The following is a 25,575-nucleotide window of genomic DNA, read 5'->3' on the forward strand; positions in this document are numbered from 1 at the left end:
TCAAAATATGACAATTTTTTGAGGTTAAAAAAATACTTTTAAGCCGAATATTTATTTATAAGATTTTGACTTGGGGCCATAAAAGCGCTATTATTTTTGGGATCAGCACGTCGAGATCTTTATGCAAGATTTTTTTGTGAATTTTTAGGCAACTTTTTCAATAGCTAAATTTTTTCATAGCACCACACCCTTAAGAAAATTTCGACCTTTTTTCGACCACCTTCGAAAGTTACCAAAGACATTTTCTTGTAGATTTCGGTCGTGGAATTTACTTTCGGCCTCATTTCTTCGATAACTCCTATATATTTTTTAAGTGGGTATTGAAATTTTGCAGTTTTTTGAGTTTTTTAAAAAAGTGGCTTTCAAGCCGAATAATTAAAAACTCTTGCCCCGGGACCATAAAAGTGCCATATTTTTGGAATCAGTGCGTCGAATTCAATATTCCAGATTTTTTTGTGAATTTTAAGGAAATTTTTTAAAAAATCTCATTTTTTCGTATTACCCCCTTAAGGAAATGGTGCTCGAAAAAGGACCATCTTTGAAACTTACCCTAAAGACATTTTTTTATAGATTTAGGTCTTTCAAAGTTACTTTCGGGTTCATTTTTCAGAATCGCGTATCAAAATATGACAATTTTTTGAGTTTAAAAAAAATACTCTCAAGCCGAATATTTATAAGATCTTGACCTGGGACCATAAAAGTGTTATTATTTTTGGAATCAGCACGTCGAAATCTTAATACAGGATTTTTTTGTGAATTTTTAGGCAACTTTTTCAAAAGCTCAATTTTTTCATACTATCACCCTTTTAAGAAAATTTCGACCCTTTTTCAACCATCTTCGAAACTCACCTAAAGACATTTTCTTGTAGATTTCGGTCTTTAGAAGTTACTTTCGGCCTCATTTCTTCGATAACTCCAATTTTTTTTTTCGCGTATCAAAATATGGCAATTTTTTGAGTTAAAAAAAAATACTTTTAAGCCGAATATTTATAAGATCTTGACCCGGGGCCATAAAAGCGCTATTATTTTTGGAATCAGCCCGTCGAAATCTTTATGCAAGATTTTTTTGTGAATTTTTAGGCAACTTTTTCAATAGCTAAATTTTTTCATAGCACCACCTTCCAAACTCACATAAAGACATTTTCTTGAAGATTTCGGTCTTTGGAATTTACTTTCAGCCTTATTTCTTCGATAACTTCTATATTATTTTTAGAATTGCGCATTGAAATTTGGCAGTTTTTTGAGTTTAAAAAAAATTGCTTTCAAACCGAATACTTCAAAACCCTTGGCCAGGGGCCATAAAAGCGCTATAGTTTTGAAATCAGTGCGTCCAATTCAATATTCCATATTTTTTTGTGAATTTTAAGGCAACTTTTTCAAAATCTCAATTTTTTCATATTACCCCCTTAAGAAAATGTTCGTAGAAAAAGGACCATCTTTGAAAGTTACCCAAAGACATTTTCTTGTAGATTTCGGTCTTTCAAAGTTACTTCCGGCTTCGTTTCTTCTATTACTCGCGCGTATCAAAATATGACATTTTTTTTTTATGAAAAAAAAATACTTTTAAGCCGATTATTTATAAAATCTTGACCCAGGACCATAAAAGCGCTATTATTTTTGGAATCAGCACGTCGAAAGTTTTATACAAGATTTTTGTGAATTTTTGGGCATCTTTTTCAATAGCTATTTTTTTTTCATAATACCGCCCTTTAAGAAAATTTCGACCCTTTTTCGACCACCTTCGAAACTTACATAAAGACATTTTCTTAAAAATTCGGTCTTTGGAAATTACTTTCGGCCTCATTTCTTCGATAACTGCTATATTTTTTTTAGAATTGCGCATTGAAATTTGTCAGTTTTTTAACTTTTGAGAAAAATTGGCTTTCAAACCGAATAATTAAAAAATCTTGGCCCGGAACCACAAAAGCGCCATATTTTTGGAATGGGCACGTCAATTTCTATATTCAAGATTTTTTTGGTAATTTTTGGGCAACTTTTTCAAAAGCCCAATTTTTTGTAATAAATTTAATTTAATTAATAAAATTTCTGACCTTTTCGACCACCTTCGAAATTTACATAGAGATATTTTCTTGTAGATTTAAATCTCCAGAAGTTACTTTAGGCCTCATTTTTTCAATAATTCCAACTTTATTTTCAAACCGAATATTTCTAATGTATTGCATCGGGACGCTAACAACGCTACAATTTTGAAATCAGCGTGTCGGAATTTATATCCCAGAATTTTTTGAGGATTGTTGAGGCAACTTTTTCTTTTTTTTTTTCTTTCCTTTTACATACTACCTTTTTGAGAAAACTTTGACCACCTTCGAAACTGACGTAAATACATTTTTGCAGATTTTGGTCTAAAGAAGTTAGTTTCGAGGTTATTTCGTGGATAACTCCTACCATTTTTTCGGAATTACCTTGTCGAAGTGTGGACATTTTTTGGATTTTTTTTAAATTAGCTTTTAAACCGCATATTTCTACAATCTTGACCCGGGGCCAAAGAAATGCTATATTTTTGGAATCAACACGTCACAATCTTTACCCAAAATTTGTTTGTGAATTTTTAGCCAACTTTTTCAAAGGTCAATTTTTTCGGTCTTTGGAATTTACTTTCGGCCTCATTTCTTGGGTAACTCCTACAATTTTTTTAGAATCCCGCGTTGAAATATGGCAGAAGAAACTTAAAGTAAAGACATTTGCTTGTAGATTTTGGTCTTCAGAAGTTACTAACACACACTTCGATAACTAATACCATTTTTCCAGAATCGTCCATCGAAATACGGCAATTTTTTGGATTTTAAAAAAATTTACTTTCAGACCGATTATTTCTAAAATCTTGCTCCGGGTTCATCAAAATGCTATATTTTTGGAATCAGCACGTCGAAATCGATATCCCAATTTTTTTTATGAATTTTTAGGCAACTTTTCAAAAGCCTAATTTTTTTCACTTAACCCTTTAAGAAAATTTCAACCATTTTTGGACCACCTTCTAGACTGACCCAAAGACATTTTGTTGTAGATTTAGATCCCTAGAAGGTATTTTTGGGCCTCATTTCGTCGATAATTCCTACCTTTTTTTTCAGAATTAGCGCGTGGAAATATGAAAATCTTCGTAACTTAGCTAAAGACATTTTCTTGTAGATTTCGATCTCCAGAAGTTACTTTTCGTCTTTATTTCTTTGGCAGTTTTTAGCGTTTAAAAAAAATTTCATAGTCGAATAACAATCGGTGTACATTCTAAAATATCCATTGTGATGATAGTTAAACATGCAAGAGTTGTTCACAAGTTGTTTTACTTTTCGTTTAACCGCTTTAGTGTTAGACTGCCAGGTTGATCGATTTTGCGTCCCAGCTCTCGTGGTACTCTGGTCACGTGTGTATAAATTCAAATTAACCTATATTAGTTCTATATAAGCGCGTTTTGTAGTCCCAATCAAATTACGTGATCTGCTTAAACCCCCGTCCAACTTCGAAATTTATAGCGTCTTTACTGAAAGCTTGACAGCTTCAGCCGAGCGAGTTTTCATTTTCCTGTAAAATGACACTCCTAATCGATCCTACTTACTGGAAGCGTTAAATTATGCATTTTCCGTGGGTCGCGCGGCTACACATGATCTATTATTATGAGGTGGTATTAATAAAATCCCAAACTACCCCATATTAGCTTGCAAGTGAGTCGACATCACAATGGGGCTGTTAATAATGTATACGATGGTCCATTGTGTGCGTAAATGCAGGGATAAGCACGACCTGCATTTTGAAGGAAATAGGGGTAACGACATGCCATTTATGCTCCAGCTTTTGAATGCACTGAAACGTAGCTGGCATTAACTCCGAAACAATGGAGATGCGACTTTTTCCAAGGGGTTGAAAAGGACGCGATGTGATGGCTCGAGCGTGATACGTTTGGATTTTGTTGTGTGGGGCTTTGTCGAATATTATCTTGTTTGTTTTTTCCTCTTATCTAAGGGTAGGCGCTTTCGTCGAAACGCCGCCGCGTTTCGTCCACCTTCCACCACGAATATTCCACTTTTTATGCACGGATTTGTAATTCATCCGAAGGAATTCCGAATAGTGCTCCGAAAGAACTCAAAAACCTCGTTGTTCTGCTCCGTTACTTCTGTTAATTGAATTTTACGACACAAAACAAAGAGCGTGGTAAAACTAATGCGGAGCACAAAAAGCAGGGCCTTCGGGCAATGTCGACGCCTGTTTTTGCATGCTTTATGCTTTTTTAATGATTAAAAAAGCGTACGTTCCACCAAATAATAATCTCCCAAATACGGCCACGCACAACAAAACCCACCGTTTCGACAACACAGTCACGACCGACCGACGTCGAGTTCCCACCAACTACTGCCCGATATCGCCCATTAATTATCTCCGACTTCCTAAATAGCAGAAGAATCCGTTCGAAAGCCGAGAATGCACGCACGGGGCGCGCATTAATTAATGGAAACCATAAAACGGCGAGCAATAGAAACGTGAACAAACAATAAAATTAATAACGACAGATTTTTTGCGGCGGCCGCGGTCAGACGAACACCCACGGGACTGACAGCGGCAGCTGCAGATTTACGCGTTTAGAGAAACCCGAAAGGAACGCCAGAAGACGGTGCGTCGGAGCTGCCGCCGGAAGAGCGACACCCGAGCTATTTCGGAGGCCGGGAGCGCAACGAGCCGCAAACGCTGCCAAAACGGCAATGAAATAATAATAATAATAATGATCATAATAACTGCAGCCGCCACACTTCTCTGCTCCTTCATTTTTTGATTCGTTTTGCTACCTCTCCGCACATTTTCGCTGAAAAGCTTCCAATTCCTTTTTTTTTACTTCCCAAGCGTAAGCTAAGCGGGCGAAAATGTTTCAAAGACCAATTTTTTTTAATAAAAACTGCACCTGCTCGCTGCGCTGGCATTCTGAATGTTTTTTTTTAAGTTTTGTACACTCACCCTTGAAATACGAGCGCAGCGAGCACTTCAGTTTATCAGCATCTTTCAAACTTTAGTAGTCACAATTGCTTTTAAGATTCATTTTTTACTAGGAAGTATTGTAATCGAGTCCGTCGGCCGACTCTCTACTTTTACGTTTTCTGGACCTCTTATGACCCTTAAGTACGAAAAATATGCTTCCTGTTTCCGTCTGTGTGTCTGCCATCTATCCCGATTTTTATTAGGCAAAATTTGTCTGCTCATTTTCATCAACAATGGAATGACGTGATTTCTAAATTTTACAATAGTAAATGTTATTTAATTAAAAGATTCAAAATTGTATAACATTTTAAAAATTGACTTTAAAATTGCAAAATCGACTGCTTTGAAATCTTGGAAGCATCGTAAATCGTTATTCAAAATGTTTCCGTTATTGGGGGGGGGGGCACAGGAATTGATGATGTCATCTTACAATTTTGTGGAATAACTGTTATTTAAATTTTGAATAGTCACATAGTCCTAAACTTGCGGTTTTATGAATCGGTATTGAATTTTATCCTAGACAACGAGAGTTTTGAAAAATATATCAAAATTGTAGATATTCCAATTCTGAATTTTCGATATTTCAGTTTTGGAATTTTATTTTTCTGCCCTCTCAATGTTTGTTGGATTTTTAAAATTTTCAATTTCTCGTTTTTTTCATTTTTTGATTTCTTAATTTGCCGATGATTCTGTTTTATGATTTTTCAATTATTCGTCTTTTTTAATTTTCCAATTTTTGTCGTTCCTAATTTTCGATTTCTCAACTAATTGATTTTTTGATTCTCCCATTTTTAGATTTTTCGACTTCTCAATATTTCGATTTTTCAATTCAGTTTTTCGATTTTTTAGCTGTATGAATTTTCAGTTGTTCGACTTTTAAAATTTTCGAATTTTGGACTTCGATTTTACGATTCTTCGATTTCTCGATTTTTCAGTTTTTTGATTTTTCGGCATTTCGGTCTTGCAATTTTTGAATATTTCGATTTCCAGATTTTGTATTTTTTTCAATTTGTCGATATTTTACTTTTTTTCAGATTTTAGATTTCTCGATTTTTCGACTTTTCAGTTTTTCGGGATTTCCATGTTTTAATTTTTTTGAATTTTTAAATTTTGGATTTTTCAGTTTTTTAAAGTTTCAATTTTTGGATTTATCATCGATTTTTCTACTGTTCGCTTTTATTTAGCTTTTCAATTTTTCAATTTTATATTTTTCGATTTTTTTATCTTTGGATTTTCGATCCCGGTTTTTCAATTCTTCGATATTTCTGATTTTCAATTTTTTGAATTTTTAAATTTTTTCAGTTTTTGATGTTTCAGTTTCTCGATCTTTAGATTTTCCGATTTCTTCGTTTTAGGTTTTTCAGTTTTTCAATTTTTCGATGTTTAGATTTGTGAAACTCCCGGTTTTTCGATTTTTTGACTCTTCGAATTTTCGATTTTCCAATTTTTGGGTCGCTTAAGTTTTGGAATTTTTCAACTGCTCGATTTTTTAGTTTTTGAATTCCTCAATTATCCGATTTTTCGATTTCTCATTTTTTTCATTTTTCGATTTCTCAATTTTCCGATGTTTCAGTTTTACAAATTTTCGACTCTTCAATTTTTCGTTTTTTTTTTAATTTGTCAATTTTTTAGGTTTTTGATTTTTCAATTGATCGATATTTAAAATTTTCGATTTTCGAAGATTATGCGGTTTCTCGATTTTTCAATGTTTCAGTTTTTTTTTTATTTTAGGGTTTTAGATTTCTCGATTTTTCGACTTTTCAATTCTTCTAGATTTCTATTTTTCAATTTTTTGGATTTTGAGATTTCGATTGTTGGATTGTTCAGTTTCTCAATTTTTCGATCTTTCAATATTTCCATTTGTCGATTTTTTTTATTCTAAAATCTTTAGTTTTTAACTTTTCGATTTTGACCCATTTCTTTTTCTTAATTTTTTGATTTTTCGGTTTTTCTACTTTTTCTCGATCTTTTGATGTGTCGACTTCTGGAATTTTTGAATTTTTAGATGTTTCGATATCTCGATTTTTCGGTTTTCGATTTTCCTATTTTCCGAAATATCAATTTCGGAATTTGTCAATTTTTTGAGTTTTCAGTTTTTCGAAAATGCAATATTCCGAGTTTCATTTTTTCCAATTTTTAAATTTTCGATTTTTCAGTTTTTTGATGTTTCGATTTCTTTCTTTTTCATCAACTTGGTTTTAGATTTTTTAGTTTCTCAATTTTTCAGATTTTTTTTGTTTTTTCAAATTTCGGTTTCTCGATTTATGGAATTCCAAGTTTTGATTTTCAATTTTTCGATGCCTTAGTCATGAGATTTTCCAATTTTTTGATTCTTTAATTATTTTTTTTCAATTTTCAACTTTTCGATATTTCGGTCTTGGAACTTTTGTATATTTCGGTTCTTTAATTTTTGAACTTTTCGATTTATCGATTTTTTATTTTTACGATTTTCCGATTTTTCTATTTTTCTATAGGCATTTTAGTTTTTTTTTAATCTTGGAGTTTTAGATTTCTTGATTTTTCGATTTTTCAGTTCTTCGAAATTTCCATTTTTCAGTTTTTTGAATTTTTAAATTTTGGATTTCTTAGTTTTTTGATGTCTCCATTTCCCGATTTGTCATCGATCCCCTGCTCGGTTTAAATTTTTCATTTTTTCAGGTTTCAAATTTTTCGAGTTCTCGATTTATGGAGGTTTCGATTTTTCAATTATTTTTGGATTGTTCAATTTCTCAATTTTTCGATTTGTGTATTTATCGATTTTTTTTAGTTTTAAATTTTTCAATTTTTAACTTTTCGTTTTTTCGATTTTGACCTATTTGGTTTCTTTAATTATTCGATTTTTCGAGTTTTGTACTTTTCGATTTCTCGAGTTCTCGATCTTTTGATGTTTCGATTTCTCAGGTTTTTTATTTTTCGACTTTTCAATTTTTCGATTTTTCAATTTTTCGTCATGTCAGTTTTGGAATTTATCAATTTCTTGATTTTTCAGTTTTTCGATCCTTCAATTTTTCGATTTTCCATTTTTTAATTTTTCGATTTTTGTTCTCGGTTTTTCAGTTCTTCGATATTTCAATTTTTCGAATTTTTAAATTTTGGATTTTTCAATTTTTTGATGTTTCGATTTCTCGATCTTTCGATTTTTCGACTTCTTGGTTTTAGATTTTTCAGTTTTTCAATTTTTCGATTTATAAAATTTTTGATTTTTCGATTTTTCAATTTTTCAGTTTTTGAATGTTTCAATTTTTCAAATTTTGATTACTCGATTTATCGAGATTCTGATCTTGCGATTTTTTTTATTCTTCAATTTCTCGATTTTTCGGTGTTTCTTAATTTTAAATTTTCCAGTTTTTCAGTTTTTAGCATTTAAGTTTTTTTAGATTTCGATCTCTCAATTTTTCGGTTCTACTACTTCGCGACTTTTCTATTTCTCGATGTTTTTTGAATCTTTACATTTTTCGATGTTTAGATTCGTCGATTTAGATTTGTGAAGTTCCTGGTTTTTCGCTTTTTCGACTTTTCGATTTTCCAATTTTTGCGTCATTTCAGTTTTGGAAATTTTCAGTTGCCCTTTTGTTTAGTTTTTCAATTCTTTAATGATCTGAGTTTTCGATTTCTCGATTTTTTGATTTTCCGATTTCTCAATTTTCCAATATTTCAGTTTTTCAATTCTTCAATTTTTTAGGTGTTTGATTTTTCAGTGTTCGATATTTAAAATTTTCGATTTTTGGATTTCAATTTTTCGACTTTTAGATTTGTCTATTTTTCAATTTTTCGATTTCTCTATATTTCGATGTTTCGATTCTTCATTTTTTCGGTATTTTATTTTTTTTTTAATTTTATATTGTTAATTTCTTGATGTTTCGACTTTTTCGTTCGTCGAGATTTCCATTTTTGAATTTTTAAATTTTGGATTTTTAGTTTTTTCATGTTTCGTTTTCCCGATTTATCATCGTTTTTTCTATTGCTTGGTTTTATAAATTTCCCAGTTTTTCAATTTTTCGTTTTTTTAATTTTTCAATTTCTCGATATATCGAGATTTCGATCTTTCGATTTTTGGATTGTTGGATTTCTCAATTTTTCTATTTTTCAATATTTCGATCTATCGATTTTTTTTTATTTCAAATTTTTCAACCTTAATTTTCATATTTTTCGATTTTAACCTACTGCGATTTCTTAATTTTTAGATGTTTCGATTTCTCAATTTTTTTGATTTTTCGACTTATCGGCTTTTCGATATTCCAATCTTTCGATTTTTTGATTGTTCAATTTCTCGATTTTTCCATTTTTAATTTTTTGATTTGTCGATATTTTTTTATTCAAACGTTTACAATTTTTCGAATTTTCGATTTTTCAATTTTTGCGTTATTTCAGTTGCTCGATTTTTTAGTTTTTCAATTCTTTAATTATTCGCTTTTACAATTTTTCGATTTTTTAAATTTTTGATTTTCGATTCTTCGAGATGTTGGCTATTCGATTTGAATTTTAGATTTTGGAATTTTTCAATTTTTCGGTTTAGGATGTTTCGATTTCTCAATTTTTCGATTTTTCAGTTGTTCAGTATTTATTTCTATTATTCAATTTTTCGTTGTTTTTAAGTTTAATATTTTTTGATGCTTCGCTTTCTTGACATTTCAGTGTTTTAGTTTTTTAAAATTTTTCGACTTTTCGATTTTTCAGGTTTTGGATTTTTCAATTTTTCTATATTTTAAACATCAAAAAATCGAAAATTTTTATGTTGTTTCGTTTGCTCGATCTTTCGATTTTTTGACTGTCCAATTTTTCGATTTAAAAAAATTTTGATGTATTTATTTATAAATTTTTCCCTTTTCGAGTTTTCAAATTTTTTGATTTCTCAATTTCTCTATTTACCGATATTCCGATGTTTCAACATTTCGATTGCTCGGTTACACGAACTTTCGATTTTCAGTTTTTTGATATCGTGAATAGTAATTTTCCAATGATCTTGATTCACTTTTCTTGGCCGCCCGACCATTCAAATCTACAATTAATCTACCAATCTATCTAGTTTTTGCAGCGTGCGAAGCGAGCTGTATTTTTGCGAAAAATTCGGGCACCAACTTTTTCAAACATCGGTCGCGTCCGCCTGAATTTCCCTCACCTGTGACTGACAACTTCATGTGCTTTACATGTAACGACCGCACGTCTAGCGCAACCTTGAACTTCCACTTTCCCAAATTCGCGATTCATGCCAAGGGGCGCCCTTACATAAACAGACCTCACGTCCTCCGCGATTTGCAACCACGTCGCAAAATTTGGGGATCACAGTTAGCCGAAACCCGTCCATGACACGAAACCAAATCTTAGGTTATGTGTCGAAGTCGTGTCCGAAAAAGACATCCAATTAACGCACCGGCAACATATCGCCGCCATCAACAAGCGAAAGAAACGCCAAGTTCAGTGAACGAGATGAATAACGAGTCTGTTGATTCCGAATCTCAAATTTAAATGTGTACAACGAGTTTTAAATATTTTGATGGTTATCTCGGTTCGGTTATTAAGAGAACGCGTCCGCTTCATTAGAGCTGCAGCGGAGGTTTAAAAATACAATATGTGACAGGTTTTCTGCGGGATTTGGGGACTTGTGACAGATTGCCGGGTGAACCGTGGCCGTTGATTCATGATCTATTTTTCTATTTTGGTAGTAATCAATTAGTTTTGGCCTTGATTGGTCTTTTTTTACGCGAGGTCGGCGTTCGACGCTTTTGTCGTCCATTCTTAATCGGGTTCGATTTGCTTCTGATCAATTATGCATCAAGGTGTGATTATCGGGTTATTGATTGAGTAAGGACGAATCGTAATCCGTTTTGGGACGGATTTGTGTCAGGATTTTTTATGTGGGAACACGGTTTGGTTTGATGTGGATTTTTTTGTGTCACACTTAATTCGAGTTGGGAGATTTAGTGGCTCGGGAGTTGGAGGGTGGCCAAATTTTTGCTCATTAAATTTTCCTGTGTGAGCAAATAGTAAGTGTTGAAGTATTTGTCGGGTCGGTGTAACTCGTGTTTCTTCAATATTGTGTATTTTTCATGTTTTTTTCTTTGAAATAGTATAGAGTAAATCGTGATATTTTAACAAGGCGGCGGTATTTTTAGACAAATGTGCCGCCACTTTCTATGTTCGAGATTTGTATCTGTCCCGAGATTCACATTTCGCTAGTCGACGCGTGTTTATTTACCCGTCGGACTCAAATGCAACTACACTGACACATGCTAAACATGTGTGTCTTATAATGTTAAGTAAGTAACAATTTCATTACTTTTTATTTGCTACTTAAACCGAATAATAAACAAGTTGTAGCGGATTTATCGATTGGCGCCATATTGATCGCCTCCATTATTATTAACCGCTCTGACGTTTCTATTTTATTTATAATTACAAAGTTACTTAAATAAAACGCTCCATCGTCAGACTGTTTAATTAGAGGGTCGACCAATTGACACTCATTTGGATAATAGGTCACCCAAGTGTTCTTCTCCAACTGGCCACCACACGATTACAATCTTTCCCACACTTGTATATTATTCAATGTTGCTCCTTTTCCAGGTAAATGTGGCGCAGCCCGCGCACAAATCGGCAACAATGCACCATGGAACAGCTGAATCCCCACCACTCAGCACACTCCGAAAGGTCTTCAGGGCTCTTCGGAAGCGCGTGCCCCCAAGAATCACCCCCTCATGGCCGTCGAGCCCACTTGCAGTTCCCTCCCCCACCTAATTACCCTCCGCCTTCCACTTCTGCCATGTCCGAAGAGCACTTACTGAGCGCTCCAGGACCTTCCACTCAAAATGCTTGGGATATGCCTAATGACTACTCTTACGCCTACTACGTGCCGGGACCTCCGACCAGACACACCAACGTGCCCAGCAGGTACCCAGGGACCTACCGGGAGGGCTCCTACAGGTAAACCCGCCACAACCCACTCTTCACACTCAAAAATAATAATAATAATAACGGTACGCACCAAGTTGTGGGGGTGCTAACCAGTCGGTGCACCTAAAACCAACCCCATCCCTCCTTCCACAAAGAAACTAATGATTATATTATTGTTAGGACTCGTCATACCTATCTAACGCGCTACGGGACCGAGGAGAACATCTACGAGGAGATCAGCGAGGTGGCCCGGGCCCGTCTGCGTCCCCAGCAGAGCATCATGTCCATCAACCAGACCCTCGTCGAGGAGGAGCTGCGCCGGGTGCAGAGCGGCCACCGGCGCGTCCTCGGGGAACTCAACCTGTCGATCGAGGCCATGTTGATGCCGTCGTCGTCCCGCGAGGGTAGTGACGATACGGACCGAGAGGGTGAAACCGAGGACCAGTTGGCCGATTTGTTGACCATCGGACCTACCGACGACTTGCTGTCGCCCGTGCCTTTGGTCGATCTTGACAGTGGGTTCAGTGGTAGTTCTAGTGGTGCTAGTTATCGCAGTGGTGCCGGGAGTTTGAGGCGGGGACCTGAAAGGCCCAAGTCGGTTTCAGGGGCTGCGAGGACTTCTACGCCCACGGATGGCGGCAGCAAGGGCTTCTGGGGGAAGAAAGCCTGGAAGAAGCTGACGGGGTTTCCGAGCAATATTAGCCTCAACAAGAACAAAGGTAACGATTTAGAAACTCTTTCCAAAGCGCTAATGAGTAAACAATTTACGCAAAAATCAATCAGCGGCTGAATAACCGGCTTTATTCCAAACACTCGCCGCAATTAACAGATTCCGCGAACTCCCAGTATGGAGTAAACGCGATTTGGTGACCCCGAAAAATCACCGGTCTTAGCGATTTTAATTACGACAAGTGAAAAATTCAAATGAAGCACCCGTTCTGGCCTGTTACGCAAATCCAATTTGCCCAGCCGCACTAAATGGGATTAAAATCCTTTAAAATAAATGGCGCTGCTTTGTTCCGGGCTTTGAACAGATGAGAGGTCACTGGAGATAAATTCTTCATTGGGTTGGTATCGACGGGAGCAGTGACGGGGGGGTTGGCAGCACTGCCATCCGTCATCCGAAAAATAAATGGCGCAGACAAGAATATCGAGCGCTCGCACCATCCACTTGCATAAATATTCATCTTCTGAGAACATAGCCGGAGGCGACTGTGCGCTTTTGAAACATAAGAAATGAATTTCTGCGAAAAACGCTCTTTGTGGAGTGGCAATGGAAAAGTGCGACGAGCGTAATGGATGCAGGGGGCGGAAATTGCGAAAACTACATTCCGGCAAAGAGTAATAACTAGAAATGGCGAAAATACGCCTTCCGGCGGAAAATAAATTTTCGGGGAATCCCCTATACCCACACTAGTTCACACTAGAAATGTTTTTGGAACTATTGTAGCTCACCCACGCACGACCGTTTTATTGGCCATTAGACCCATTAATTTAAACCCAACAAATTAGTACCATCCATTCGTTTTACGACGTTTCGGTTCTCGTTAATGACGCTTGGGTGGCATCCTCAGCTGCACCTTCGGTTTCACACATACTTTCGTTACATTAATCATCGAGTCGTGCCGAAAAAACCTCCAAATTTACATAATTGCACCACATAATCGAATAAAAATTGATTATTAGTCGTAAATCATCCGATGGCGTTCGGTTGTCGCGCGAGAGGCCAAACAAAGAGGTGCAACTAATTGCGGCGTGCCGATAGATGGCGCTGCGGGGTGATGACCGTGCAGAAAATGAAAGAAGTCGTGTTAACAAGACGCGCAGAGATGGGCGCCATAGGTGGTTCGAGGCTGCGATTTGCATTTGTTTTGTTTGGGAAGACGCCCCCGACGTAATTGTTCCCATACGGGGATAAACATTGCACGAATTCCTACATGTGTGATGACTACGGGGCGTGACAAGTGTTGATTGTTTTTGGTTTGACGGTTGAGAAGATTTTGTTAGGTTGGTCACAGTGGTGACATTTTTCGCCGATTAGTGAGCGCTGGAGATTTAATATCTTGGTTGGGTTGTAGTGACGGATCGATTTGTTTTTGTTTCGGTTGTGGGTGGGTCACTCGGTTGGAATATAGATGTAATTTTTGCGCCTTCGGTCGTTGAATTATTTAATATGTATTCACTTTTATCTGTCACTTGGTAAATGACTGGTGGTTATTTATGGTTTATCGTGTTCCACTTATTCTAAATGTAGAGTTCTTATTTGTTGTAAATGGAAGACATTATTTATGTCGTTGTTTGTGCATAAATGTACGGTCTAGTGGCAAGAAGTGACTAATGATCTAGACAAATGTTGAGTATTTGGGTAATGTTTTTCAGTGGAGAGCCGAATGAATACCGGGAGCGAGAAACCTGTATTATCATGTCGATCTGGCGTGCTTTGATTCGGTGAGGTAACGAGTCGCTCGCTCCGCGAGCTCCACTATCTTCCCGGATGCAACATATTGCTCACTGCGGGAAGTTTATTATCCTTCCTTCGTTCCATTAAATTTGTATAAAAAATGACGCTCGCTTCGCTCGCTCCATGATTTTTGGGTTTCATTATTTTGACATGTTTTCAGATTTAGACAATTTCAAGATGTTCGATTTTTTATTTGATTTTTAATGTTCTTTTAGTGAACATTTGCTGAAATATGAGGTTTTGAGTTGGTATCATTGTATCAAAAGCAGGTTTTGGTGGAAATACACATCTTATTGATGAGAGTTGTGACCTGATTTTCTGTTTTTACATACAAAAAAATTTTCATTAATTTATAAGATTTTTGAATAAAAAATTAATGACTTTTCAATGTATTTCTAATTTAATAACGCTCCACATTCTTCTTGTGTACTAGATCTTGCTACCTGTATGAAGTCTGTTTATGCAATAGATTTTGTGGATTTCGTTTCTCTGATATTTTTGACGTTTTTGCAAACTTTTTCGTGCCAATAGATTTGTAAAAAAAAATTTTGCTCGCTTCGCTCCATGTTAAAACTGTGACTTTCGAACTTTTTAAATTTTGATACACTCTAGATTGGAGAGTTTTGACATTTGCAACCGTTAACGCTCTCATTTTTAAAATTGCGCGAGTGAGAATTTTTAATTTTTTGATGTTAAGTTTAAATGTCAGGTCAAAAATTACAAAAATATCTTACACTGACTAAACGACCAAATATAATTCATCTAATTTAAAAATTTCCATTAATTTATAAGATTTTGGAATTAAAAATTAATTACTTTTCAATGTATTTCTAATTTAGTAACGAGTCGCTCTCTCCGCGAGCTCCACCTTCTTCTTGTATAACTATATCTTGCTCCCTGTATGAAGTCTGTTTATGCAATAAATTTTGTGGATTTCGTTTCTCTGATAGTTTTGACGTTTTTGCAAACTTTTTTCGTGCCAATAGATTTGTAAAAAAAATTTACTCGCTTCGCTCCACGTTAAAACTGTTACTTTCGAACTTTTTAAATTTTGATATCTCTAGATTGGGGAATTTTGACATTTGCAACCGTTGACGTTTTTATTTTTGAAATTGCGCCAGTGAGAATTTTTAATTTTTTGACATTAAGTTTAAATGTCAGGTCAAAAATTGCAAAAATATCTTACACCGACTAAACGACGAAAGATAATTCATCTAATTTAAAAATTTCCATTGATTTATAAGATTTTGGAATTAAAAACTAATTTCTTTTCAATGTATTTCTAATTTAGTAACGAGTCGCTCGCTCCGAGAGCTCCACCTTCTTCTTGTATACTATATCTTGCTCCCTGTGTGAAGTCTGTTTATGCAAAAAATTTTGTGGATTTCGTTTCTCTGATATTTCTGACATTTTTGCAAATTTCTTTCGCGCCAATAGATTTGTAAAAAAAAATTTGCTCGCTTCGCTCCACGTTAAAACTGTGACTTTCGAACTTTTTAAGTTTTGATATCTCTAGATTGGGGAATTTTGAGATTTGCAACCGTTGACGATCTTATTTTTGAAATTGCGCCAGTGAGAATTTTAAATTTCTTGACGCTAAGTTATGCAGAGAATGTCAGGTCAAAAATCACAAAAATGTCTTATTCTCACAAAACGACTAAAAATGATCCATATAATTTAAAAAATTTCCATTAATTTATAGGAGTTTTGAATAAAAAATGAATAAGTTTTCAATGTATTTCTAATGCTTGTAGCTCGCCCTAAATTATCAAGTCAATCATATAATATATTATAATTTAGTAATGAGTCGCTCGCTCCGCGAGCTCCACCTACTTTTTGTATGTTGTATCCTTTTCCTCGTATGAAGTCTATTCATGTAATAAATTTTGTGGATTTCGTTTCTTTGATATATTTGACGTATTGCAAACTTCTTTCGTTCCAATAAATTTGTAAGGAAAATTTTGCTCGCTTCGCTCTACGTTAGAATTGTGATTTTCGACCTTTTTAAATTTTGATATCTTTAGATTGTGAAGTTTTGACACTTTCAACTTTTGACTTTCTCATTTTTAAAATTGCGCGAGTAAGAATTTTTAATTTTTAGACGCAGTTTTGCAGAAAATCTCTCGGGTCAAAAATCACAAAAATACCTTACACTGACTAAACGACTTAAAGATAATTAATATAATATCAAAAATTTCCATTAACTTTGTAGGAGTTTTGAATAAGAAATTTATAAGTTTTCAATGTACTTCTAATGCTTATAGCTCACCCTAAATTATCAAGTCCATCATATAATACATTATAATTTAGTAACGAGTCGCTCGCTCCGCGAGCTCCACCTCCTTCTCGTATACTGTATCCTTTTCCCCGTACGAAGTCTATTCATCTAATAAATTTTGTGGATTTCGTTTCTTTGATATATTTGATGTATTGCAAACTTCTTTCGTTCTAATAAATTTGTAAGGAAAATTTTGCTCGCTTTGATCTACGTTAGAATTGTGATTTTCGAACTTTTTAAAATTTTGATATCTTTAAATTGTGAGTTTTGACATTTTCAACTTTTGACTTTCTCATTTTTAAAATTGCCCGAGTAAGAATTTTTAATTTTTTGACGCAGTTTTGCAGAAAGTCTCTCGAGTCAAAAATCACAAAAATACCTTACACTGACTAAACGACTTAAAGATAATTCATATAATTTCAAAAATTTCCATTAATTTTGTAGGAGTTTTGAACCAGAAATTTATAAGTTTTCAATGTCTTTCTAACGCTTATAACTCGCCCTAAATTATCAAGTCTATCATATAATTTATTATTATTTAGTAACGAGTCGCTCGCTCCGCGAGCTCCAGCTACTTCTTGTATACTGTATCCTTCTTTGACGTATTGCAAACTTCTTTCGTTCCAATAAATTTGTAAGGAAAATTTTGCTCGCTTCGCTCTACGTAGAATTGTGATTTTCGAACTTTTTAAATTTTGATATCTTTAGATTGTGGAGTTTTGACATTTTCGACTTTTGATTTTCTCATTTTTAAAATTGCGCGAGTAAGAATTTTTAATTTTTAGATGCAGTTTTGCAGAAAATCTCGGGTCAAAAATCACAAAAATATCTCACACTGACTAAACGACTTAAAGATAATTCATATAATTTCAAAAATTTCCATTAATTTTATGGGAGTTTTGAATACGAAATTTATAAGTTTTCAATGTATTTCTAGCGCTTATAGCTGGCCCTAAATTATCAAGTCAATCATATAATACATTATAATTTAGTAACGAGTCGCTCGCTCCGCGAGCTCCAGCTACTTCTTGTATACTGTATCCTTATTTGACGTATTGCAAACTTCTTTCGTTCCAATAAATTTGTAAGGAAAATTTTGCTCGCTTCGCTCTAGGTTAGAATTGTGATTTTCGAATTTTTTAAATTTTGATATCTTTAGATTGTGGAGTTTTGACGTTTTCAACTTTTGACTTTCTCATTTTTAAAATTGCGCGAGTAAGAATTTTTAATTTTTTGACGCAGTTTTGTAGAAAATCTCGGGTCAAAAATCACAAAAATACCTTACACTGACTAAACGACTTAAAGATAATTCATATAATTTCAAAATTTTCCATTAAATTTATAGGAGTTTTGAATAAGAAATTTACATGTTTTCAATGTATCTCTAACGCTTATAGCTCGCCCTAAATTATCAAGTCAATCATATAATATATTGATAATTTAGTAGCGAGTCGCTCGCTCTGCGAGCTCCACCTACTTCTTGTAAACTGTATCCTTTTCCCCGTATGAAGTCTATTCATATAATAAATTTTGTGGATTTCGTTTCTTTGATATATTTGACGTATTGCAGACTTCTTTCGTTCCAATAAATTTGTAAGGAAAATTTTGCTCGCTTCGCTCTACGTTAGACTTGTGATTTTCGAACTTTTTAAATTTTGATATCTTTAGATTGTGGAGTTTTGACATTTTCAACTTTTGACTTTCTCATTTTTAAAATTGCGCGAGTAAGAATTTTTAATTTTTTGACGCAGTTTTGCAGAAAATCTCGGGTCAAAAATCACAAAAATATCTTACACTGACTAAACGACTTAAAGATAATTCATATAATTTCAAAAATTTCCATTAATCTTGTAGGAGTTTTGAATAAGAAATTTATAAGTTTTCAATGTATTTCTAACGCTTATAGCTCGCCCTAAAGTATCAAGTCAATCATATAATTTATTATAATTTAGTAACGAGTCGCTCGCTCCGCGAGCTCCTCCTACTTCTTGTATACTGTATCCTTTTCCCCGTATGAAGTCTATTCATGTAATAAATTTTGTGGATTTCGTTTCTCTGATATTTTTGACGTTTTTGCAAACTTCTTTCGTACCAATAAATTTGTAAAAGAAATTTTGCTCGCTTCGCTCTACGTTAAAACTGCGACTTTCGAACTTTTAAAATTTTGATATCTTTAGATTGTGGAGTTTTGACATTTTCAACTTTCAACTTTCTCATTTTTAAAATTCCGCGTTTTAGAATTTTTAATTTTTTGTCGCCATGTTTTGTCAAGAATGTCAGGTCAAAAATCACAACAGTATCTTACACTAACTAAACGACTAATGATAATTCATCTAATTTAAAAAAAACTTAATTAGTTTATAAGAGTTTTGATTAAAAAATTAAATCCACAAAGTTTTAAAAAGCCCTTTTCTCAGTTATTTTCGTAATGGTGGTCCGATTGGTGTCAGATCTACACACTTTTAAAATTTGGGAACTCGTATTTGAGTCTGAAAGTCATTCCGAGGGTTTTTAAGAGTAATTTTGCTAAACGATTTCTTTCTGTATTGAGGTATAGAAAGAGATTACAGTCAACGTTTATGTGACCAATGTAAAATGACGCAGGTAACACAATACAGATGTTGCCGCATTCGTGCTTATCATTTTTCTTCCATTTCTCGTGGAATTAAAACGTCAAAGTACGTGTTATTAATTAAACTAGGAACAGATTTGTACGATTTGTATTTATTTTGACAACAAAACACGATATTTATTAATATGACAAATGATTTCAGTGACACCTGACACATGCTTTGCTAGCGTAATAAATGGGAAATTGGGAGCCGTGTTTCATTTTTCCGGGTTAAACATTGATTAAACGCTTTTTGTGTCAAACGAACCACATTTCAAAAAAAAAACAACACAAATAAATTTTCGCGATTATTTATACACAAAATGTGACTATGTTGGTGGCGCCATCTAGCGCCGTGGACGCCCCTTTAATGCCCCATCGACGTGTTTCTTCGCGTGGGCCCGTTTATTTATAATCAATGCATGCCTTCATTATTATTTTATGATTTCCTTGAATCACGTGTCATTATTGCCGTACTGCGTTGCACACAAACGACTTAAAACTCCTGAACAACGTCAATTACGTGCGGACGTGTGCTATTCATAAGCACACTTTTCTGGTGACAATCGCGCCATCTGTAAATATAACGCCAAATTATTCCCCTTTTTTTTTTTTAATTTCAGCGCCTATTTCGTCAAAACCCCCCGATAACGTCAAGTTTACAGCAAATCCACATTACGACTCAACCCGATTAACCGATAAAATGCAAATCCGGAATTATGTAACCCTTAAAATCGATCTAGCCGCCAACGCCCTGACCTATCCACCGCTCCAAGCGTACCAACCGATTAAAAATGCACGAGGTTACGTAAATCAGCGTGACGCGAAACACGAAACCGGAGTTGGTGAACGTGTCGTGTTGTTGAATTGGTATTGTTTTAGTAAATGTTTGGAGTTTTCGTCGCACCGGGGAGATTTCGCGCGTGAGAATTGTTTATGACATTCCAGCGACTATATTACCTTCCAGTTCTTGGTAGCGGCTGTTGGCACGGGGTCAAAAAACACGATGACACGATGTCACACACATATTTACGGCAGCGATTTTAAATTGATTTATAAGGATATTAATAAAGCATTATTAAAATTTATTGGACGCGAAACACGTTGGTGGCCGTATTATTTGTGGAGATTGTGACAATCGATTTATTGCTGGGTTTCACCGGGCGCGGGACCGCGGGCTGAAGTTGTAAAAAATGCGAGTGCGAGGTTTTGTTTTATTGTTTAAGGAAATTGTAGCGAGTTTTGGGCATTTGAGTGTTCGAGACACATTTAGCTGGACCGAAGCGGTTCGTATTTCAAAAGCGAGGTTGTCTGGGTCTGTTTTCACATTCTGACCACTATGGTTTAGCGTAGATGGTTTGAATTATAAAAAGAGTTTGTTGCCAGCATTCCCATTCGAGGCAGAAGGCTAATGGTAAAATATGTTGCTATTCCCGTAACGTCGACAATTTCAGTTTAGTCCGGACAAAACTTTGTGACAAAGTGGATCGCAACAATAGTGTACATATAATTTGTTCAAATAGAATGACCCGAGTGACAGATGCAAACAATAACTAAAGTTGTGTGTAAAATTAACAATAAATTATAGCTTCCTTATGGTCGAAATCCCGCAATTTTCAGGATATTGGGATATGCTGCAAAATTCGGGATAAAAATAAAGTTCATCAGATAGGCCTGAAATAGAATTTCTAAACTAAATCTGCACCGTACAAGCCATTTCTGCACTCACGTTATTGAAAATTATTTTGATTTTCAACGATATCGGATTTTATTCCGCATTGAAAAAGTGTTTTTCAAATCTAACGGGAGATAACTCCAATACGGATCGAGACTTCGTTTTGCGGTTCACACCATTCGATTCCTTGAAGATTTTTAGTCCTATGACTTAATTTTCAAGTCGGATTCTCAATCCGTTTAGTATTGGTAGACGGATATGAGACATTGTCATTTTGTGAAATAGTCGGCCAGTTAAAATTTAAAAAAAAATCGAGGGCCCTCTGAGACATTCTTTGAGTTCCGATTCTTATTACGGAGGTTCGAATTAGTAAAGAGACCAATTTTCAGAGAGATCAGAGCCTTTTAAAACGAGATAATTTGAAATGGTCGAAATGCGGAATTTCTAGGATATTGAGATATGCTGCAAAATAAGGGGTAAAAATAAAATGGGTCCGATCTGCCTGAAAAATCGTTTTTAGACTAAATCTGCACCGTAGAAGCGATTTCTGCACACAGTTATTGAAAATACTTTTAATTTCGAACGAAATCAGGTTTTATTCCGAATTGAAAAACGTTTATCAAATCTAACGGGACATAACTCCAATACGGTTCAAGACTTCGTTTTGCGGTTCGCACCATTCGATTCCTTGAAGATTTTTAGTTCTATGACTTAATTTTCAAGTCGGATTCTCAATCCGTTTAGTATTGGTAGACGGATATATGAGACATTGTCATTTTGTGAATAGTCGGCCAGTCAAAAATTAAAAAAAAAAATCGGGGGCCCTCTGAGACATTCTTTGAGTTCCGATTCTTATTACGGAGGTTCGAATTAGTAAAGAGACCAATTTTCAGAAAGATCAGAGCCTTTTAAAACGAGATAATTTGAAATGGTCGAAATGTGGAATTTTTACGATATTGAGATATGCTGCAAAATAAGGGGTAAAAATAAAATGTGTCCGATCTGCCTGAAAAAGCGTTTCTAGACTAAATCTGCACACTAGAAGCGATTTCTGCACTCAGTTATTGAAAATTCTTTTAATTTCGAACGATATCAGGTTTTATTCCGAATTGAAAAAGCGTTTATCAAATGTAACGGGACATAACTCCAAAACGGTTCAAGACTTCGTTTTGCGGTTCACACCATTCGATTCCTTGAAGATTTTTAGTTCTATGGCTTAATTTTCAAGTCGGATTCTCAATCCGTTTAGTATTGGTAGACGGATATATGAGACATTGTCATTTTGTGAAATCGTCGGCCAGTCGAAAATAAAAAAAAAAAATCGGGGGCCCTCTGAGACATTCTTTGAGTTTCGATTCTTATTACGGAGGTTTGAATTAGTAAAGAGACCAATTTTCAGAAAGATCAGAGCCTTTTAAAACGAGATAATTTGAAATGGTCGAAATGTGGAATTTTTACGATATTGAGATATGCTGCAAAATAAGGGGTAAAAATAAAATGTGTCCGATCTGCCTGAAAAAGCGTTTTTAGACTAAATCTGCACCGTAGAGGCGATTTCGGCACACAGTTATTGAAAATTCTTTTAATTTCGAACGATATCAGGTTTTATTCCGAATTGAAAAAGCGTTTATCAAATCTAACGGGACATAACTTAAATACGGTTCAAGACTTCGTTTTGTGGTTCACACCCTTCGATTCCTTGAAGATTTTTAGTCCAATGACTTGATTTTCAAGTCGGATTCTCAATCCGTTTAGTATTGGTAGACGGATATATGAGACATTGTCATTTTGTGAAATAGTCGGCCAGTCAAAAATTAAAAAAAAAATCGGGGGCCCTCTGAGACATTCTTTGAGTTCCGATTCTTATTACGGAGGTTCGAATTAGTAAAGATACCAATTTTCAGAAAGATCAGAGCCTTTTACAACGAGATAATTTGAAATGGCCGAAATGTGGAATTTTTACGATATTGAGATATGCTGCAAAATAAGGGGTAAAAATAAAATGTGTCCGATCTGCCTGAAAAAGCGTTTTTAGACTAAATCTGCACCGTAGAAGCGATTTCTGCACACAGTTATTGAAAATTCTTTTAATTTCGAACGATATCAGGTTTTATTCCGAATTGAAAAAGCGTTTATCAAATGTAACGGGACATAACTCCAAAACGGTTCAAGACTTCGTTTTGCGGTTCACACCATTCGATTCCTTGAAGATTTTTAGTTCTATGGCTTAATTTTCAAGTCGGATTCTCAATCCGTTTAGTATTGGTAGACGGATATATGAGACATTGTCATTTTGTGAAATCGTCGGCCAGTCGAAAATAAAAAAAAAAAATCGGGGGCCCTCTGAGACATTCTTTGAGTTTCGATTCTTATTACGGAGGTTTGAATTAGTAAAGAGACCAATTTTCAGAAAGATCAGTGCCTTTTAAAACGAGATAATTTGAAATGGCCGAAATGTGGAATTTTTACGATATTGAGATATGCTGCAAAATAAGGGGTAAAAATAAAATGTGTCCGGTCTGCCTGACAAAGCGTTTTTAGACTAAATCTGCACCGTAGAAGCGATTTCTGCACACAGTTATTGAAAATTCTTTTAATTTCGAACGATATCAGGTTTTATTCCGAATTGAAAAAGCGTTTATCAAATCTAACGGGACATAACTCCAATACGGTTCAAGACTTCGTTTTGCGGTTCGCACCATTCGATTCCTTGAAGATTTTTAATCCTGTGACTTGATTTTCAAGTCGGATTCTCAATCCGTTTAGTATTGGTAGACGGATATATGAGACATTGTCATTTTGTGAAATAGTCGGCCAGTCAAAAATTAAAAAAAAAATCGGGGGCCCTCTGAGACATTCTTTGAGTTCCGATTCTTATTACGGAGGTTCGAATTAGTAAAGATACCAATTTTCAGAAAGATCAGAGCCTTTTACAACGAGATAATTTGAAATGGCCGAAATGTGGAATTTTTACGATATTGAGATATGCTGCAAAATAAGGGGTAAAAATAAAATGTGTCCGATCTGCCTGAAAAAGCGTTTTTGGAGTAAATCTGCACCGTAGAAGCGATTTCTGCACACAGTTATTGAAAATTCTTTTAATTTCGAACGATATCAGGTTTTATTCCGAATTGAAAAAGCGTTTATCAAATCTAACGGGACATAACTCTGATACGGTTCAAGACTTCGTTTTGCGGCTCACACCATTCGATTCCTTGAAGATTTTTAATCCTATGACTTGATTTTCAAGTCGGATTCTTAATCCGTTTAGTATTGGTAGACGGATATATGAGACATTGTCATTTTGTGAAATAGTCGGCCAGTCAAAAATTAAAAAAAAAATCGGGTGCCCTCTGAGACATTCTTTGAGTTCCGATTCTTATTACGGAGGTTCGAATTAGTAGAGAGACCAATTTTCAGAAAGATCAGAGCCTTTTAAAACGAGATAATTTGAAATGGTCGAAATGTGGAATTTTTACGATATTGAGATATGCTGTAAAATAAGGGGTAAAAATAAAATGTGTCCGATCTGCCTGAAAAAGCGTTTTTAGACTAAATCTGCACCGTAGAAGCGACTTCTGCACACAGTTATTGAAAATTCTTTTAATTTCGAACGATATCAGGTTTTATTCCGAATTGAAAAAGCGTTTATCAAATCTAACGGGACATAACTCCAATACGGTTCAAGACTTCGTTTTGCGGTTCACACCAGTCGATTCCTTGAAGATTTTTAGTTCTATGACGTGATTTTCAAGTCGGATTCTCAATCCGTTTAGTATTGGTAGACTGATATATGAGACATTGTCATTTTGTGAAATAGTCGGCCAGTCAAAAATTAAAAAAAAAATCGGGGGCCCTGTCAGACATTCTTTGAGTTCCGATTCTTATTACGGAGGTTCGAATTAGTAGAGAGACCAATTTTCAGAAAGATCAGAGCCTTTTAAAACGAGATAATTTGAAATGGTCGAAATGTGGAATTTTTACGATATTGAAATATGCTGCAAAATAAGGGGTAAAAATAAAATGTGTCCGATCTGCCTGAAAAAGCGTATTTAGACTAAATCTGCACCGTAGAAGCGATTTCTGCACACAGTTATTGAAAATTCTTTTAATTTCGAACGATATCAGGTTTTATTCCGAATTGAAAAAGCGTTTATCAAATCTAACGGGACATAACTCCAATACGGTTCAAGACTTCGTTTTGCGGTTCACACCATTCGATTCCTTGAAGATTTTTAGTTCTATGACTTAATTTTCAAGTCGGATTCTCAATCCGTTTAGCATTGGTAGACGGATATATGAGACATTGTCATTTTGTGAAATAGTCGGCCAGTCAAAAAAAAAAAAAAAAAATCGGGGGCCCTCTGAGACATTCTTTGAGTTCCGATTCTTATTACGGAGGTTCGAATTAGTAAAGAGACCAATTTTCAGAAAGATCAGAGCCTTTTAAAACGAGAAAATTTGAAATGGTCGAAATGTGGAATTTTTACGATATTCAGATTATGCTGCAAAATAAGAGGTAAAAATAAAATGTGTCCGATCTGCCTTAAAAAGCGTTTTTAGACTAAATCTGCACCGTAGAAGCGATTTCCGCACACAGTTATTGAAAATTCTTTTAATTTCGAACGATATCAGGTTTTATTCCGAATTGAAAAAGCGTTTATCAAATCTAACGGGAC

The 25,575-nt window shown here is 34.8% G+C and overlaps 1 protein-coding gene across 3 annotated transcripts in view; it reads left to right on the forward strand.

Annotated features, from left to right (window-relative positions):
- The window catches only part of LOC135138486 (uncharacterized protein), an 81,202-nt gene that overhangs the window by 22,150 nt on the left and 33,477 nt on the right, over window positions 1-25,575 (forward strand). For 2 of the 3 annotated variants that reach the window (XM_064068462.1, XM_064068468.1), the window contains exons 2-3: window positions 11,545-11,901; window positions 12,052-12,590. In XM_064068462.1, coding sequence (XP_063924532.1) covers window positions 11,549-11,901; window positions 12,052-12,590 — 892 coding nt within the window. In that variant the 5' untranslated portion in view covers window positions 11,545-11,548. The remainder of the gene's footprint in view (window positions 1-11,544; window positions 11,902-12,051; window positions 12,591-25,575) is intronic. The other variant, XM_064068476.1, reaches the window with a different exon arrangement.

The sequence above is a fragment of the Zophobas morio genome, unplaced genomic scaffold, assembly GCF_036711695.1.
Source record: "Zophobas morio isolate AGI-343-1 ecotype UQ-CSIRO unplaced genomic scaffold, CSIRO_AGI_Zmor_V1 ptg000004l, whole genome shotgun sequence".
In the NCBI taxonomy this organism is placed as follows: domain Eukaryota; kingdom Metazoa; phylum Arthropoda; class Insecta; order Coleoptera; family Tenebrionidae; genus Zophobas; species Zophobas morio.